The sequence below is a fragment of the Clarias gariepinus genome, chromosome 21 (assembly GCF_024256425.1).
Source record: "Clarias gariepinus isolate MV-2021 ecotype Netherlands chromosome 21, CGAR_prim_01v2, whole genome shotgun sequence".
Taxonomy (NCBI): Eukaryota; Metazoa; Chordata; class Actinopteri; order Siluriformes; family Clariidae; genus Clarias; species Clarias gariepinus.
The window spans coordinates 24,109,780-24,127,485 of record NC_071120.1 but is presented as its reverse complement, the minus strand read 5'-3'; the positions used below and the strand labels follow the sequence as shown (position 1 = coordinate 24,127,485).

At 37.5% G+C, this 17,706-nt stretch overlaps 1 protein-coding gene across 1 annotated transcript in view; it reads left to right on the top strand.

The window, feature by feature from the left end:
* The first annotated feature begins 544 nt into the window (after positions 1-544).
* pole (polymerase (DNA directed), epsilon) overlaps positions 545-17,706 on the top strand; it is a 29,368-nt gene continuing 12,206 nt past the window's right edge. The window contains exons 1-25 of the mRNA XM_053481564.1: positions 545-863; positions 1,793-1,928; positions 2,656-2,736; positions 2,832-2,876; positions 3,188-3,280; positions 3,883-4,037; positions 5,301-5,445; positions 6,379-6,459; positions 6,548-6,655; positions 6,748-6,858; positions 6,973-7,058; positions 7,436-7,555; positions 8,645-8,777; positions 9,849-9,962; positions 10,065-10,277; positions 10,352-10,459; positions 10,601-10,729; positions 10,853-10,955; positions 11,598-11,744; positions 11,950-12,095; positions 13,216-13,364; positions 13,544-13,636; positions 13,770-13,918; positions 14,025-14,178; positions 17,392-17,587. Coding sequence (XP_053337539.1) covers positions 796-863; positions 1,793-1,928; positions 2,656-2,736; positions 2,832-2,876; positions 3,188-3,280; positions 3,883-4,037; positions 5,301-5,445; positions 6,379-6,459; positions 6,548-6,655; positions 6,748-6,858; positions 6,973-7,058; positions 7,436-7,555; positions 8,645-8,777; positions 9,849-9,962; positions 10,065-10,277; positions 10,352-10,459; positions 10,601-10,729; positions 10,853-10,955; positions 11,598-11,744; positions 11,950-12,095; positions 13,216-13,364; positions 13,544-13,636; positions 13,770-13,918; positions 14,025-14,178; positions 17,392-17,587 — 3,063 coding nt within the window. The 5' untranslated portion in view covers positions 545-795. The remainder of the gene's footprint in view (positions 864-1,792; positions 1,929-2,655; positions 2,737-2,831; positions 2,877-3,187; positions 3,281-3,882; positions 4,038-5,300; positions 5,446-6,378; positions 6,460-6,547; positions 6,656-6,747; positions 6,859-6,972; positions 7,059-7,435; positions 7,556-8,644; positions 8,778-9,848; positions 9,963-10,064; positions 10,278-10,351; positions 10,460-10,600; positions 10,730-10,852; positions 10,956-11,597; positions 11,745-11,949; positions 12,096-13,215; positions 13,365-13,543; positions 13,637-13,769; positions 13,919-14,024; positions 14,179-17,391; positions 17,588-17,706) is intronic.

Below are 17,706 nucleotides of genomic sequence, written 5' to 3'. Positions count from 1 at the left end.
AACTGCACCTTCGAGATTAGTGATTGGTCCGCAGAGTGGTGTGTTTTTTTTTTTATTATTTTTTTATTATTTGAAAAAAATTTTTTTTTGTTTAAAAATACGACAATCGCGTCATATTTACGTTATTTAATATTTATTTGTTCAGTATTTGTATTTAGTTGGACAATTTATATATATTATAATATGTGATTTAAGGTTCTGACTGGTTAAAGTGACAACAAGAGGCGGGAGCTTGTGGAGCGTTCTCGGTGTGGATTGGTTGTCATGTATTATGGGCGGGGTTGCTCAGCCGACAGTTGCTTTAAGAACGCGAGTCCATGTTAGAAGTAAAAGCAAACAAAACAAACTACAATTTTGAAAAAAAAAAAAAAAACTACTTATATGTTGTTGTTGAAAAAATAACCTAAATGTGTATTTAAGGTACTGATTGGAGGAGGTGTCAGAGAGAGGCGGGAGTTTGTTTTGCGGTCTCTTTTTCGATTGGTTGTCGAGTATTGTGGGCGGGGTTATTTAGGCGGAAGTTGCGGAAGTGCTTGGAGAGCGCGCCAAATTCTGAGTGCATGTTAGGAGTAGAAGTAATAACGAAGAAACAAACAAAACGATCTAGCTTATATTAATGTTAGCAAATATCTATAATACCGTGTTCGGGTAACGTTTAAGGATTGAGGATGTTAAATTAGACAAAAAAAAATAGGCTGATTTATTTGACTGTAGACTTACAGAAGGCAAGTGAATGTAAACACTTTAGGGAGATCTGTAACTATTACTGGAGAATAAAGTAAAGAAAAATCCGCAATGGTTTTGCAGAACAGCGGGAGATATAAAGCGGACTGGGGTGGAGGAGCAGATCAGGACAAACAGCAGTGAGTTACAGAGCTTACACACACTTACACACACTCACCCTGGTAATTGTTATGGACATTACCTGCTTATTTTCCTTCTCCCACTTCATAGCATAAGGGACTGCATTGTTCACGCTGTAGTTACTGGATAGCCATGTTACACAATATTTACTGCATTATATATATAGTTTGAGTGACTTTTGAGAGGGGCCGGATTGTGATGGCTAGACGACTGATCCAAGGGTGAACAAACTGGCGGCAGGGTTCCTGGGAGACCAGCGTTTCAGACATAAAGCATGCAGTCCAATCATGGCTGATAAACATTTCTACCTTAACGGCATCCAAGCACTAATGAAACCCCGGGATAAGGGTGTTAGTATAACAGGGGATTATATAGACAAGTAAAGGGAGTTTTTACTCTAAGCATTAGATCCTGTTATTCCGCACGAAATGAAAAGTCCCGGTTTGACTTGAACACTGTTTTTGTAATGTAATTTGCAGTAAACCGTATGTTTGTGCTTGCAGTAGGTTTTGTGTAAATCATGTCTAAAATAAGCAGCATAGCACAAGCATGAGTGGTTACATCATCTAAATCACAGATATCCTGCGTACAGGCGACTCTGCTGATGTTCAGTACAACAGCACATGTTTGTTTTGTAAAGTTTCATTTTAAGAATATTCTGAACTGACTCAAAAGACTTTTCCTTTTTTTATTTATTATTTATATTTATTTTTAGCTCATACGCAACATTAAACAATGTGTTTGTCTGTATACATTCAAAAACTGCAACGAGCGGGGGTTTTAACGTTTAACAAAGTAAAAAACAAATATGATAGAGTTGGAATTTTATTTTGGAAAATCAGATAAAAAAAGTGGATTTGAATTTAGTGGCTTAGAGCTAAATGTAGATTTATTTATAAATTTATGAATGTATTTATTTCGTACGCAGGGATGACGCGTCTAATTTGTCCGCCGTCAAGCGGCTTGAGCGCAGTCAGTTCACAGACGAGATGGACGCCCGCTACGGCTTCGAGCGCATGAAGGAGCCGGGAGAGAAAACAGGCTGGTTGATCAACATGCACCCGGTGAGGAGACGTGTTACGTTTACATTTACATTTGTCGTATATTTCATTTAATCTTTATGTTTTTCCCCACTTTGATTCATTGTTTATACTTTAGTTTGTTAGCTTTTCCCTCTTTCTTTACATTCTGTGGTTTGCTTTATTGCTCTTTCTTTTTGTTCCTGCTTTTATTAATAAACTTTTTTTACCTCAATTTATCCATTTAATCATTGTGTTCTTTTCTTCATGTTTGTATTCTTAGCCGTTACCTTCTTTAATACTTTTCTTGATCCCACCATTCTTGCCTGATTGTTTTTTATTTTGTTCACATTATGCAGCCCTTAAAGCTTTGAGTATTTTAGCCATTATTTGTTTTTGCTGTTTAAAATTTGTATTAATTATTAAAATATATATATTTATAACTTTTGTTTTACCTTCCATATCCAAAGTCCCAAATACACAATTAACACCTACTGGCAAGGCTTCCATATGAGCATTTAATATATATATATATATTATACTTTGTTGCTGGCATGTATATTTAAGTTTTACGGTTTTATTCTTTGAGTTTATTTCTTTGTCTTTTTTGTTGTTGTTGTTGTTCATTCTACTTTTTATTGATGTTTGGCCTTTCCATTTATGGTCTCTTTCTCTTCTTGTCTGTTTCTGTGTGTGTATGGATGGATAGATTGATGAATAGGTAAATAGACTATATAAACAATTGTGATTATGTATTCTGTCCTGCTTGCAGACGGAGATTCTGGATGATGATAAGAGGATGATCAGTGCAGTGGATTATTATTTCATTCAGGAGGACGGCAGCAGGTTTAAGGTAAAAATGCAAACGAGTAATAAAAGGATTTAATCTCTCACCTTGCAGCCTGTAACTGTGTGTGTGTTTTGTTTTGTTTTTTTTTCATCAAACAGGTTGCACTGCCATATAAGCCGTACTTCTACGTAGCGACAAAGAAGGTAAAGCCATAACGCTTATTGAAATTATACGGGGAGAGAGATAGTAGTTATACAGAGTGAAGGTGATGACGAGAGCGAGGTGATAATCATACAGAGTGTGATACAGTGAGAGAGAGACAGGGTTGATAATCATACAGAGTGCGATACAGTGAGATGGTGATAATCATACAGAGTGATGGAGAAACGGGGGTGATAATCATACAGAGTGTGATGCAGTGAGAGAGAAAGAGGGGGGGGTGATGATAATAGAGTGTGACACAGTGAGAGTGAGATGGTCATACAGAGAAATAATGTCCTGATCGTCCTTTCAGAACTGTGAGAGAGAAGTCGTCTCCTTTTTATCAAAGAAGTTCCAGGGAAAGATTGCGAAGCTAGAGACCGTTCCCAAGGAGGACCTTGACCTGGTAAGGGGGCTTATTCCCTCCTCCTGATTTCATTCCCTTGTTTTTTCTTTCTCTTTTTTCCTTTATTTTTTAAAATGTTTTTCCCTCTTTTTCTTCCTTTTATTATTCCTTTTTCTTGTTATTAATTAATTTATTAATATTTTTCGATAATTGTTTTTGTTCATCATTTCTTTTCTTTGTGTTTTTTTTCTTTATTTCTGATAGTCTTTGTTATTTCGTGCCTTGTTTCATTCTTTTTTTTAATTAATCTATTCATAACGGAAACTAACTATGAACCTAATTACCTGACAAAATAGATTAACATTACAAATTAACTGAAACTATCTAAGTTCCATACAGAAACAAGATGACACTCATTTGTTCTTTTGTTCTTTTGTGCATTTATTTTTTATTACTTTTTTTCTGCCATTTGTTTTCTTTTTTTTTTTTAATTGTTTTTCTTTTTATTCTTTTATTCTTTCTGTGTATTTTTTTTTTTTTTTACTGGATTATTCATTATTTTATATTTATGATTCTGTATCTTTTCGAAGTAAACGTTTTAATGTTTATTGATATATTGTAGTTTATAATGGCTTGTTTTTTTTTGTTTTTTCTTCCATCAGCACAACCACCTGGTGGGCCTGAAGAGGAACTACATCAAACTGTCCTTTAACACGGTGGACGATCTGATCAAGGTGAAGCGTGAGATCTCCCCTGCTGTGAAGAAGAACAGAGAGAGGGAGAACTCTAACGACGCCTACACCAGCATGCTGTCCAGGTGCGGAGGAGTGAGATGTGCACTTTCTCATGAGTACCGTTAGACCTCAACACCGTGTCCTTGTCTGTTAACAAGATCAGTTAAAACTTGTAAATGAAACAAAAGAAAACTTGAGTATTCAAATAAATAATATAAAATAGGAATATAAAAAAAAAGAAAAATAGAGTATAAAAAGGAAATTATTAAAATAAAACATAAAATATGAAATAAGAATATAATGATAAACGTTTTTAGACTTGTATAATTTTTTGTTGTAAAATTTACACTATGTTCAAGTAATAAAATAAAATTAAAATTGAATAAAAATGGAAAAGCAATGTCCGGTCCTGAACAGAACAACGTGCACAATATGATATGATATGTAAACCACAGCGTAAATGCCATTGACTTAAATATGACATCATGATAGTAAAGACATTTCTACTATACTACTTAATACATTTTTTTTTAGATAATATTTGTTATAAATTGTATATCACGGTACGATTGGAATTTTTTTTAACAAAAATGCAAAATAAAACATTTTGTTTAAAATATCATTATAAGCATAATTGACTGACTAAAATAGGACTAAAATGATGGTGTGTGTGTGTGTGTGTGTTTGTGTGTGTGTGTGTGTATATATATATATATATATATATATATATATATATATAATATATAATTATTTTATATATATATAATTATTTTATATATATATAATTTGTAATTCTTAAAAAAAATGGCTTCTTGATTTTTTTTATTTTTTTTTTCTAAAATATTCCCCCTAATTTAGTCGCGTCCAGTTTATCCCCGTCACTATGGGGCTCCCACATTAAAGGGGGGTTTCCTCCGAACCACGTGACGCCAGTTGACCGCATTTTTTCGAACTGCTCACTTACACATAGTTGAGGGCGGCGTAACACACTCGGAGGACAGTGCTATCTATTCCTTTCGCTTACGTGAGCTCACAGACGCCCCTGATTGGCTGTAGATTACTGTGGGAGCACTAAGTACCTCTCATCCTTTCCCTCGACCAATCAGCTCTCTCTAGACCTCCAGCTGCGAGAGGTTACAGCATTACCCGGAGATCGAACTCATGATCTGTATAACTATGACATTATAATAGTCAAGATATTTTTACAATACTATAATTATTATTATTATTTATTTTAAAAAAATTTTGTCATTGGAAAAATATAATAAGTATCACATTATATGCGATCCTGTTTCTATTCATTGGTTATAAGGTAACTCCTTGCGTCTTGTATTTTGTGTGTGTAGTGCTCTTGTGGGTGGGAGCGTCATGACTGCTGACGAAGACGGCACGTCTAAGAAAATGGCCGAGCAGCTGGACAACATCGTGGACATGAGAGAGTACGACGTGCCTTACCACGTCAGACTGTCCATCGACCTAAAGATCCACGTGGTGCGTGACGAGTCATAGTCTAATGTCCGTGTTCTGTAACAGAGCTGTATTTTTATGATCTAGTCTCAACTTCAGAGGCTCCGCCCACACATTGTGTGATGTATACCTGGTCTTGACTTTCAGGGTCCTGCAGGTTAACGTTTAGTTTGATAATACACAATTCTGTAAAGCTAAATTTTTGTACACGGAGACAACACTGAGGTTATTGTAAGTGCGGAGGAAATCGCTTGGGGTTGTGCTTTTATAGGAAAATAATCATTGAAAAGGTGGAGTGATGTGCCATGTTTCTTAAATTCCATTTAATTTAATATTGAAGTGGTTAAAGTGATACTTTTCATTTATTTTGAATTGAACGTCTGTGATGGAGCAGTGAATCATAAGCAGAATGTTAACCCGAGTTTCAATTAGATTTCATTCAATCGCATTAATCCTTATTGTCCGATATGTCTCGGGCATCTATACATCGATCAGCCGGAACACTAACACCACCACATGACTAGGAGAATAGCATTGAATAGCAATTATATAATGGCAGGATCATGGGCACTTCATGCTCATCCATGTCTGCGATGGCCGATGAAGGGCACAAAGGAAACCCAAAACCTTTGTGGTTTTGATATTATGGCTGATTTGTGATCATTTTCTTACAGAGTTTCTTACAGAGAGCATTTTCTTACTGAGACTTTATCCTGACTTTAAGTGACAGACGTGTGATACTGTAACTCTTTAAACAAAGATCTCACAGAGTGGTGCTCCGGAACAATTACAACTCCTAGGATGAATAGTATAAGAGAGAAACCGAGGGAATTTCTGGGATGTCAGCATGCATGATCTGATAAAAAAAAAAAAATATATATATAGAGTATAATTTGGCACATTTAAAGATTTTTACAACCAAAGACTTTAAAGCTAACCATTCCTGCCTGATTCCAGGCTCACTGGTATAACGTGCGGTACCGAGGAAGCGCTTATCCCCCGGAGATCCTGCGTCGGGATGACCTGGTGGAAAGACCAGTAAGTATCAGAATTTTTTTAACATCTTCTTTTCTTCACCATAAACCTGAACCTAGTTCATTAAACGTTCACATGTTTGTTCTCACAGGATCCTGTCGTCTTGGCGTTCGATATCGAGACCACTAAACTCCCTCTAAAGTTCCCCGACGCAGAAACTGACCAGATCATGATGATCTCGTACATGATCGACGGACAGGTCGGTGATGACCTATTGTAGTTCGGTACGACCTTGTGTTGGAGCGGTGTGTTGCGTGTGGTGTGTCTGACTTACTGTGTGTGTTTGTGCAGGGTTTCCTTATCACTAACAGAGAGATCGTCTCGGAGGACATCGAGGATTTTGAGTTCACCCCCAAGCCGGAGTACGAGGGCCCTTTCACCGTGTTTAACGAGCCTGACGAGGCGAGTGAGACCCCCTCCCCCTCCCCCCGGTGTTTAACTAACAACACGGCTTTTTCTGTGTCTGTTTTTTTACATTTTTTTTATTACATGATGATTTGTGTTGTCTCCTCGCAGGCTGCTCTTATTCAGAGATGGTTCGAGCACATCCATGAGACCAAACCCAACATTTTTGTCACCTATAACGGGGACTTTTTCGACTGGTGAGTGTAAACCGGAAAACATTTACAACATTTGTTAGTAAATAAATCACATAAAAAGACATTTTGGAATTCGCATCTGCTCCAGGGGCCGCTGTATCCTAGCTGACCCTGCGCTCTGAATCCAACTGAGATATACGAAAAAATGCATCACAGCACTGTGCTTAAAGTCTTCCTAAATGTCGATCAGTTTTACCTCCTTATTTCCAAGAAATTTCATTAGAATTCCCACTTTGACTCGAACGCCCCTCCTACGGCAGAAAGACATCTGGCTGTACCTCTGTTAAAGCTGAAATCTTTTGGCTGATTGCAAAATGTCCCCGTGAATCCACCACAAGGTGTTGACCACTCTTATTAAGAAATGTCTTCTTACCGATCAGGCCGTTTGTAGAGACGCGTGCGGCTCATCACAACCTCAACATGCATCAAGAGATCGGGTTTCAGAAGGACAGCCAGGGAGAGTACAAGGCCAGCCAGTCTATTCACATGGACTGCCTCAGGTACGAGCAAATGAGATCATTTATACTCCGTAAACGCAATGCTTTATCATGTTTTATATATTGTTACTGATGGTATATATGTTCCAAAGGTTTGTGTGTAACAGCACGGCGCAGACAGTAGTTCCAGCTGTCCAGCTCGGCTCAGGGACACCAGACACCAGAAAACTAATAATAAATATTATTAAAAACAAACAAAAAAAAACCTAACTGCCAGACCGTTATCATTTAAATACCCAGCATGTGATAGTCTTTAGTAGGGGTTGCATGCTCTGCCCATGCTTGGTGGGTTTCCTCTGGGTGATCCGGTTTCCTCCCACAGTCCAAAGGCTAACTGGACAGGCTTCAGGCCTCCTGGGACCCTGTACAGGATAAGCGGTGTAGAGAATGAGCGACAGTGCACGAGTCACTTTTGTTGTTTTGCACAATATTTCTCAGTATCTCGCACTTCAAATAGCTTATTCACCACAAGAGGGCGCACTTGCAGTCCAGGCAATGAACCGTATTAGGCGTTGCCTTTTTTTTCTTTTTTATCGGCCTTAAAGGACAGCGGGACGAGCAGGTTTTTGTCGGCCAAAGTTTTACAATCATAGTGTGAACTACAGATTTACTGCCGTGTTATTTATTTGGTGTTTTTTTTTTTTTTTTATTCTTTTGGTATTTTTGATCAGTAACTTTTTTGGATGTACACATTGTATGTTTTTGCTTGCTCAAACTCGTTCTCGCTACACTCCAGGGTTGTCAAGCCCCGCCAGAAAAAAAAAAAATACAAAAATGGCTAAATATCATTAGTACTAGAAGTAAAAGGCACATTTTTCCAGGCACGGATGTAACAGGAAAACTCGCGCAGTTTTCCACAGACTGACAAGACAAAATCTTTTAGACTGCAATTACAGTCCATCATGTTCTGGTGAATAAACTAATAGATATTTGAGCTACAGACCTTTTTATTATTATTTTTTTCTCTCAATTCCAGCATCAGTTAATACATTTGTAATCAGTTAAGATCTTAACATCAATTAATCGATTAATGATCAGTCCTTAAGTTCTGTTGTCTCCTCACACCGCTTTCGTCCTCTCTTGTCGTCTCAGATGGGTGAAGAGAGACAGCTACCTGCCTGTCGGGAGCCACAACCTGAAAGCAGCAGCGAAGGCCAAGCTGGGTTACGACCCCGTGGAGTTGGACCCGGAAGAGATGTGCCGCATGGCCACCGAGGAGCCACAGGTACGCGTTACGCTTAGTCAGGACTTAGGGTTAGGGTTTAACAGCACAAAGAGACGGGAACCCTTTTGTTCATTTTATAATTATATTGAACGGCTGTTTCATACAAGTCATGTCCTGTGTTTTCCTGTCTTGTATTTAATAGCTTTATTAAAGGGATTGCATTGTAAAGTAACGTTTTTCCTGGAAAGTAATCGATGTTGATTGAAATATATATAAATACGCATTTTTCCAAAAAGCTTCAAAGCAAAATGAACAAACTGATCAACAAGACTTAAAAACAGTGAATCCTTTATACTTGGGATGGGAATCATCAGGGGCCATTCGATACGATATTATCACAATAACCCAAGTGTCGCCATTCTTTTAGTACGACGATTTTACATTTACCGCATTTAGTAGACGTCCTTACCCAGTGCGTTTTACATTTTTATTCCATTACCAGTTGCACCCATGTGGAATTTAATTTCACACTTATAAGTGCGTTTTAAAAGATGTACAGCACTACCTGTTGAATTTTGGAATGAACCGTTACTGTGAATAAAGGTGTGTGTGATCGCGTTCATTAATTAAATTTCAACTGCATACTCATAATTTATTTATTTTTTATTTTTTTAATGTACAGCGCCATATATTGAATTTTTGGATGAACTAATGATTTTTCAACGCCGACTTTTGTTTTTATTTATTTTTATAAATGATATAAGGATGTTTTCCCATTAAATTACAAAGTAGCGTATCTTCTCCTCCCATGGGCCGATTGTGATGAAAGTAAGCCTGTGTGTTACCTCAAGCTCGGTCAAGTGCACCTGTGCAAACCCCATTAAAATTTGTTTAGTTGTTTTTTACGTGATCTGTGCATAAACCAACAGAACAAAAAAAACAACACAAAAATTCCAAAAACCATCTCGATGTGTTCTGTTACTTCTCTTACTTCCTGCCTTAACCCTCTCTTGCATAGAACGTACATCTGAACAGTTCAGGGTTAAAAGCCTAAAAAAATTATTTTCTCGATTTTTTATTTTTATTTTTTTTATATGCTTATTTTTGCCCTGTTTGCTTTGCTTCCTTCAGACTTTGGCCACGTACTCGGTGTCCGACGCCGTGGCTACCTACTATCTCTACATGAAATACGTCCATCCCTTTATCTTCGCCCTGTGCACCATCATTCCCATGGAGCCTGACGAGGTCTGTAGCTGTCCACGGATTCCTACCTGACATCATGTACAGACTAATGCCGTATCATTAATGTTAAATATTTAATCTTAACGCTTAAGCTTTTTGTCTTAGGTGTTGCGTAAAGGTTCCGGGACGCTGTGCGAGGCGTTGTTGATGGTCCAGGCTTTCCACGTCAATATCGTTTTCCCGAACAAGCAGGAGCAGGTGTTCAATAAGCTCACAGACGACGGTCATGTCCTGGACTCGGAGACCTACGTGGGCGGACACGTCGAGGCTCTGGAGTCGGGGGTGTTCCGCAGTGACATCCCGTGCCGCTTTAAAATGGTACTGACGAGCTAATTTAAAATCGATTTACCTAAAATCTGTTTCTTCAACTAAAATCAATTTACTGTCTCCAGAATCCGGCGGCGTTCGACTTCCTGCTTCAGAGGGTGGAGCGGACGATGCGTCATGCCGTCGAGGAAGAGGAGCAGATTCCTCTGGAGCAAGTCACAAACTTTAATGAGGTCAGAATTGTGAACGTAGGAAACCATGATAAGACCGTTTTTCTTTTTTTTTTCTTTTTTTTTTGTCTTTGAAATCAGGCTAGACACTTCCAGATATTCAACTTGACACCAATTTCTTTTTGTTTTTTTGTTTCCTCCCAGGTTTGTGATGACATCAAGAAGAAGCTGATCTCTTTGAAGGAAGTTCCGAACAGGATCGAGTGTCCTCTTATTTACCATCTCGACGTGGGCGCCATGTACCCCAACATCATCCTCACCAACAGACTGCAGGTCAGCCGTCTTCAACAAAATATACTCAGCCTGTGTGTTCTCTATAAGCCCAGCCAGATTAACTAGAGATCTGCACTGTTAAGGAGGAATATGATTAAATATTAACAATCTGCCTCTATTTAGCCGTCTGCCATGGTGGATGAGGCGACCTGTGCCGCTTGTGACTTTAATAAACCTGGAGCGACCTGCCAAAGAAGGATGGCCTGGCAGTGGAGAGGAGAGATCAGTGAGTCCCCCTCTTTCTCTGTCTGTTGCTGTAGAAAAATAAAATTCTTTTAGTTATAATGAGCAAAATCTATTCTTCTATACGTGTAATAAAACTGTAAAGTTGATGTGTTTGTACATTAAAGATATTTGCAAAGAAATAATTTGTATGGACGTAAGATGAGTAAAAGAGACACGTCAAGATGTTTTTTGGGAATTTCTGTTCGTCTGTTTGTTTGTGCACGCATCACGTAAAAACTACTGAACGAATTTTAATAAGGATTTACAGTTTTATTTGGCTGAGCTTGACGTAACATATAGGTTTTGTTTCATCACTATCGGTTCATGGGAATAGAAGATATACTACCTTGAAATTTAAGTGGAAAATGCCCCTATATCAAAAAATAAATAAATAAATAAATAATTAGTTAATCTCAAAATCCAACAGATGGCGCTGTACATTTTTTTAATACGTGCTTATGGCTATGCAGTTGAAATCTACTTAATAAACGCGATCTTGCACCTTCATTCCGCGCATTCATTTAAAATTTTATAAAGAGGTGAAAGTTGTACTGTACTGTGTTTTGTATAAAATATAATTTTATTAAACTCGTTATGAACATGCATCAAAGGATCTTTGACCTCTTCTCTTTGATCCTGTCAGTGCCAGCCAGTCGTAGCGAGTTCCACCGTATTCAGCAGCAGTTGGAGTCTGAGAAATTCCCGCCTCTGTTTCCTAACGGAAAACCCCGTGCCTTTCACGAGCTTAACAGAGAGGAACAGGCTCGGCACGAAAAGAAACGTCTGGGAGGTGAGTGGCACGCGAGTGTGAGTTCTTCGATAACCTGCTCGGCCAATCTGCTTCATCCTATAGCATTGAAACCAGAATGTTGGATTCCGTGTAATCATTGTCACATATCATATAACGGTGCCTTGCATAAGTATTGATAAGTATTATTAACATTATAATAAAAATGTTACAACACTATTTGTTTAGTGAGAGTTTTTTCCCCCAGATTACTGTCGAAAGGCGTATAAGAAGGTCCACTTGACGAGGCTGGAGGAGAGAGTCACTACGATATGTCAGAGAGAGAATTCCTTCTACGTGGACACGGTTCGAGCGTTCAGAGATCGCCGCTACGAGTTTAAAGGCCTGCATAAGGTACTGGGTTCAGTCCTGGACAACAAAAACTGACTTATTTATTTTTTTTTTAGTTTTTTGTTTGTTAAGCTGCACAGTGACCCATGAATTATTCAAGCATTAAAAACACATCTAACTTAAGACATTAAACCAGTGAGAAACAGGTGCAGATGATGACAGATGATCAGGCTGGTGATTAGTATACTGGTAATGCTGAGTGGTTGAAACAGACAAGAGGGGAAATGAGGTCGCTGCTCAGGTTGTTGCATAAATAACCAGATTTATACTGTGTCTTTAGGCATTTTGCAGCCTGTCGTAGTAAAACATTTGTTCACATTTCTTTATCTCTATCTACATTCAAATTAATATGAAGAAACGAGAAGGCTCAAGACTGTCATGCGTGTCATGTAATGCCCAGGTATCAGTATCAGTATCAGGACAGAAAGTCAGATCAGTGCAACAAGTCTATTCTACTTGGATGCATTTGAAAACCATAAAAAAGATAAATGTATAATTTGTCACTTTTAAATTTTTGTGTATAACAAATTATCAAAACATTTATTTAATTAAAACAAATTGTATAACGACAAATTACATGCACTAAAAAAAATATTAAAAAACTGAAAGTTTAATACATTTTTCTTTTCACACCTTTACAAAAGGTGTACCACGTGATTAGGGCTTGTTATAATATTTCAGAACAAAACGATGATAGAAAATGGCTGTACTGTAAAGCTGTCCTGATGGTGAATAATCTAAATTTCGGGAAAACAAAAATGCCTTCCCCTTCCGATTTAAAGGCGCAGAGACAACACTGTTGCATTTGACACGTGTGAAATTCATTTCTTTTGGTATGGTTACAGCCTAATGTGATGGCAGTGTGGGTAAATGGGACAGAGATTTGGTCAAGTAAAATTGGTATGCTTTACATTGTATTCTCGTATCAAAGGCGCACAAAACTCACTTTGTCAGACTTAAGAACAAATCAGACTTACGAACATTCTCCCGGAGCGGAACTCATTCGCAAGTCGGTGACTACCTGTACTGTTGAACTTCTTGTTTTATTTTATGATGCGACTCATGCTCATCACTTTATCACAAGCAAATACAGACTTTTTATTTTCATTTCTTTTTTGGTCAGGTGTGGAAGAAGAAGCTTTCTGTGGCTCAGGAGAAAGGCGACGCTGCGGAAGTGAAGCGCTGTAAAAACATGGAGATTCTTTATGATTCTCTGCAGCTCGCCCATAAATGCATCCTTAACTCCTTCTACGGATACGTCATGAGAAAAGGGTGCGGCAGGCTTTCCAGACTCTGCTGTTGATTAGTCTTGATTTCTTTTAATAAATAAATAAAACAGATAGATTTCTGGTTTATTATAAGCAGTATTAAATGGCATTGTACAATAAATACAAGACTCAGAGAAGATGTGTGATTGTAACGGTAGATGTTGTGTGTTGGTGCGCTTGTAGAGCGAGGTGGTATTCCATGGAAATGGCAGGGATTGTTTGTCACACAGGGGCGAATATCATCACACAGGCCAGAGAGCTGATTGAACAGATAGGGTGAGTTTTCCATTTTAAAAATATATATATTATTAATAAATGATTGATGTGTCAATTTATCCAGAAGCCATCCAAGTGTCTGTAAATTACTCATTGTTTTTACTTGTGTATGTGTGTGTGTTTGTTGGTATAGGAGACCTTTAGAACTGGACACTGATGGGATCTGGTGTGTCCTGCCGAACTCCTTCCCTGAGAACTTCGTAATCAAATCTAGTAACGAGAAGAAGCCCAAAGTGACCATCAGTTACCCCGGAGCCATGCTGAACATCCTGGTCAAGGCAGGTTCCTTTCCTTTTCCTTATGTAGATTGTTGTATAAGGTATATATTTTTTTTAAATACATCCTATAGCTAAAATAAGTGTTTATTTAACACTTTGTGTACAGGAAGGCTTTACCAACGATCAGTACCAGGAGCTGGTGGACCCGGCCTCGCTCACCTATGAGACGAGGTCGGAGAACAGCATCTTCTTTGAGGTGGACGGACCATACCTGGCCATGATCCTGCCAGCGTCTAAAGAGGAGGGCAAGAAGCTGAAGAAAAGGTAAGAAAACAGGAGTGCAGCAGTCTTCATGTTTAGTCATTTTATCATTTTGAAAGGCTTTTTTTGATTTAGCAGTAATGAACATGTGTGGTTTTTCCACATAAAGACACATTAGAGTAAAATCTTGGACTGAGACCCATCAGGTTCAGATGTCACTGATCAACCCTGGCATGTGATGAAAGCTTATAAAGCTCATAAAGTTGCTCATAAAGATACAGGTAGTCCCAGACTTGGGAACATTCAAGTTGTGAATTTACGCAGATACGATATAAAATGATTAATTTGTTTTATTTTTACTTTACATTTTCTATTAATTTTTATTTTTATATGAATATTTTTGGGCTTTGGAACCAATCATTGGAGTTTCCATTATTTCCTACATGAAAATTTTCTGGATTTCCCATACGATTTAAAGGCACAGAGACATTTCACTGTGAGATTTATTCCCTTAGATGCGGTAATGGAAAGGGAACAGAGATTTAGTCAAGTGGATTGGTTTGCTTTACATTGTATATTCGTGTCAAAGATGTATAAGATTCCAACTTGCGCACAAACCCAACATATAAATGTGCTCCTGAAATGGAGTTTGTTTGTAAGTAGGGGACTACCTGTATAGGCAAATCTTTATGCACTTTCTATAAATTGCATTCCTAGTTAAAGATACACTTTGTAGAGAGCTGTGATAAAAAAAATAATAATAATAAAAAAACTAATTAGAGATGGGATGCAACATGACATGAAACACTGGGTACTGTTAATATCCTGAAGTTGTTGAAAATAATTTCTCTATAACAGATAACCTCCTGAGTCTGATACCGGGTTCGATAGCAGAGGCTGGAGGAAAAAACTGTTGTTATTTATCGTGATTCTTTATATCCAGGGTGGGTTAGAAGTAACTAAGCATTACAAATTGATAATAAAGTTCGTATTTCCTATACAATATCGTAAATATGAAATCCTTTTTACTTAAGTCTATTTAGAGACTGTTTTCACTAGGGCTGCAACAACTAATCGATAAAATCGATAATTATCGATAATGAAATTCGTTGTCAACGAATGCCGTTATCGATTAGTTGGGCTGCGCACGTTACTGAGAAGCGCGACCCCAAGATGCACAAATACACACAGCCGCTCGCGCGATGGAGGTTACAGAAGCGCCGGCAGGAAAAAGCGCGCGCCCCGAGTCCTCCAAGGTATGGGAGCGATTTACATTAAACGCCTCTAAAAAGACGGTAACCTGCACGCTATGCAAGACCGAGCTTTCATGGCATGTCATGCACAAACACTCAAAGAGAAAACGTGTTGGTGTTACGGATAGCGAAACGTCAGCAGAGTCAGTAAAAACTGTATCTCCATCGTGTAAAAGTTGTATAGTTTAAGTGCTTTTAGTTTAAACTGTTTGCTAACTTCGGGACAGTCGCGCGCTAGATCTGTTCACGTGCTACTCGCTAGCATCACATTGCGCAATCACCTCATGAGCAACAGTGATTAGTTACATGGCGCTATTTTAGATCAGCTTAATTTACACGGTGTGAATAACAGTAGAATATTACATTTAGTGATTGTTGTGATTTTCAGCGAATGCAAATAACAGTATATTTGTGACTATTAGGTTTTGGCATTTCTACAGTTTTTTTATAGTCCACTACAAAGTTAACTTGTAATTTACTGTGGTTTTACTTATGCATAAATCATTTTATTATACAAAATTACATTATTTTAGCTGTTTATATCTTATCAACTGAATATATCAGTGTATTTTTATATATATATATATATATATAGTATATACTGTATATATTATATACTACATTTCATTTAAGGTTTAAAATGTCCAAATTAAACATTATTAACTCTATATGTGGCTTTTGCATTTTTTAAAGTTTATTTTTATACATAAATAATACCCTGATTTATGTTTTTAAAAAAAAAAAGGTTTAAACGAAATATCTAATGAAAGAAGCAGTTAGGTTTTATCCGATTAATCGATTAATCGAAAATATAATCGCCCAACTAATCGATTATCAAAATAATCGTTAGTTGCAGCCCTAGTTTTCACCATGACTGCAGTGATAGTAGTTCTATAGCCATTAAATACTTCCCTGTGTGTGTGTGTACTGTATATGCTGCATATATATATATATATATATATATATATATATATATATATATATATTTAAATAAATAAATGTTTGCGTTTGGTAAAATGTTGCTGTTCCTTTATAATCCTGCAGGTGACCCATTATAAACTATTCACACAGCACAGCATTCTGTACAAAATATTTGCAAAGTTTGTATAGAATTGAAACAAAATTTGGGGAAAAAGGTTATCTCGAATCGGAATGTTTATAAAATCTTGATATTTACAGAATCACAATATAAATCGATTCATACCTGGGTATTCAGATAATATTGTATTAGTGGCCCCTGGTGATTTCCCGTCCCTAGTCAATGGTGGCAATTAAATGCATGTCACTTGAAAGGTAGACTTTTTTTTATTACTATTGTTGCCGAGTTGATGCAAATGAAGCATGCACTAGCGAACTCCGTAAATTTGTTTACATGCATAGGATCAGGTCTAAGTAGAGGAATAGGTTAAAGGTCGACCAATGTGATGTTTTTTTTTTTTCCCCCCCAAGGCTGGCGCTGATTCAGATTACTAGTAACGCAATATAACCGATAATGTGAAAAAACCTTGATATGTGTTTGAAATAATTAATTACACAAACTGGTACAGAAAACTTTGTTGAAATGCCTTTAAGGATGTGTTTAATTAAAGGAGAACTTTTAAACCGTCTCATAAAATAAAAAGTAAAGGGAGCTCTCATCAGCAATTTTAAAGTTAAATAAGTTAAATTGATGAACAAAATGTTTTTTATCAGCAATCAGCAAAAAAATATTACTGATACCAATAAATTATCAACGCTGAATATCAGTCAAATTGATATTCGGGCAATCCCTAAAATACGTACGTTTCATTGCAGCAAAATCCATCAGTGTTCACGTCTCTTTTACGGGCCTTGTACAATTCCGCCCTACTTTAAGATGCAAAAATTTTTAATCTGGTTTCTGTAATACATAATTGCTACAAAAGTGGGAAATTGGGCAAGTTTAAGACAAAAGGCGTTAGCTTTATAATGCTATATTTTAGCTAATAATGCTTGACCTTTTATTGCTTTTTGTTCAATATATCTAATGTGTGTGTGTTGTCAGATATGCCGTGTTCAACGAGGACGGCTCTCTGGCTGAGCTGAAGGGTTTCGAGGTGAAGAGGAGAGGAGAGCTCCAGCTCATTAAGATCTTCCAGTCGTCCGTGTTCGAGGCTTTCCTCAAAGGCACCACTCTGGAGGAAGTCTACGCCTCGGTCGCCAAAGTGGCCGACTACTGGCTGGATGTGCTGTACAGCAAGGTAGCGCAGGATCCGACGGTGCTGCTTTAGTGTATAATAAAGTACATGTATAAATGCTAAGTCTGTTGAGTTCTCAGATCTGATTGGTCAGAATTTATTGATGGTAGATAAAATCCCAG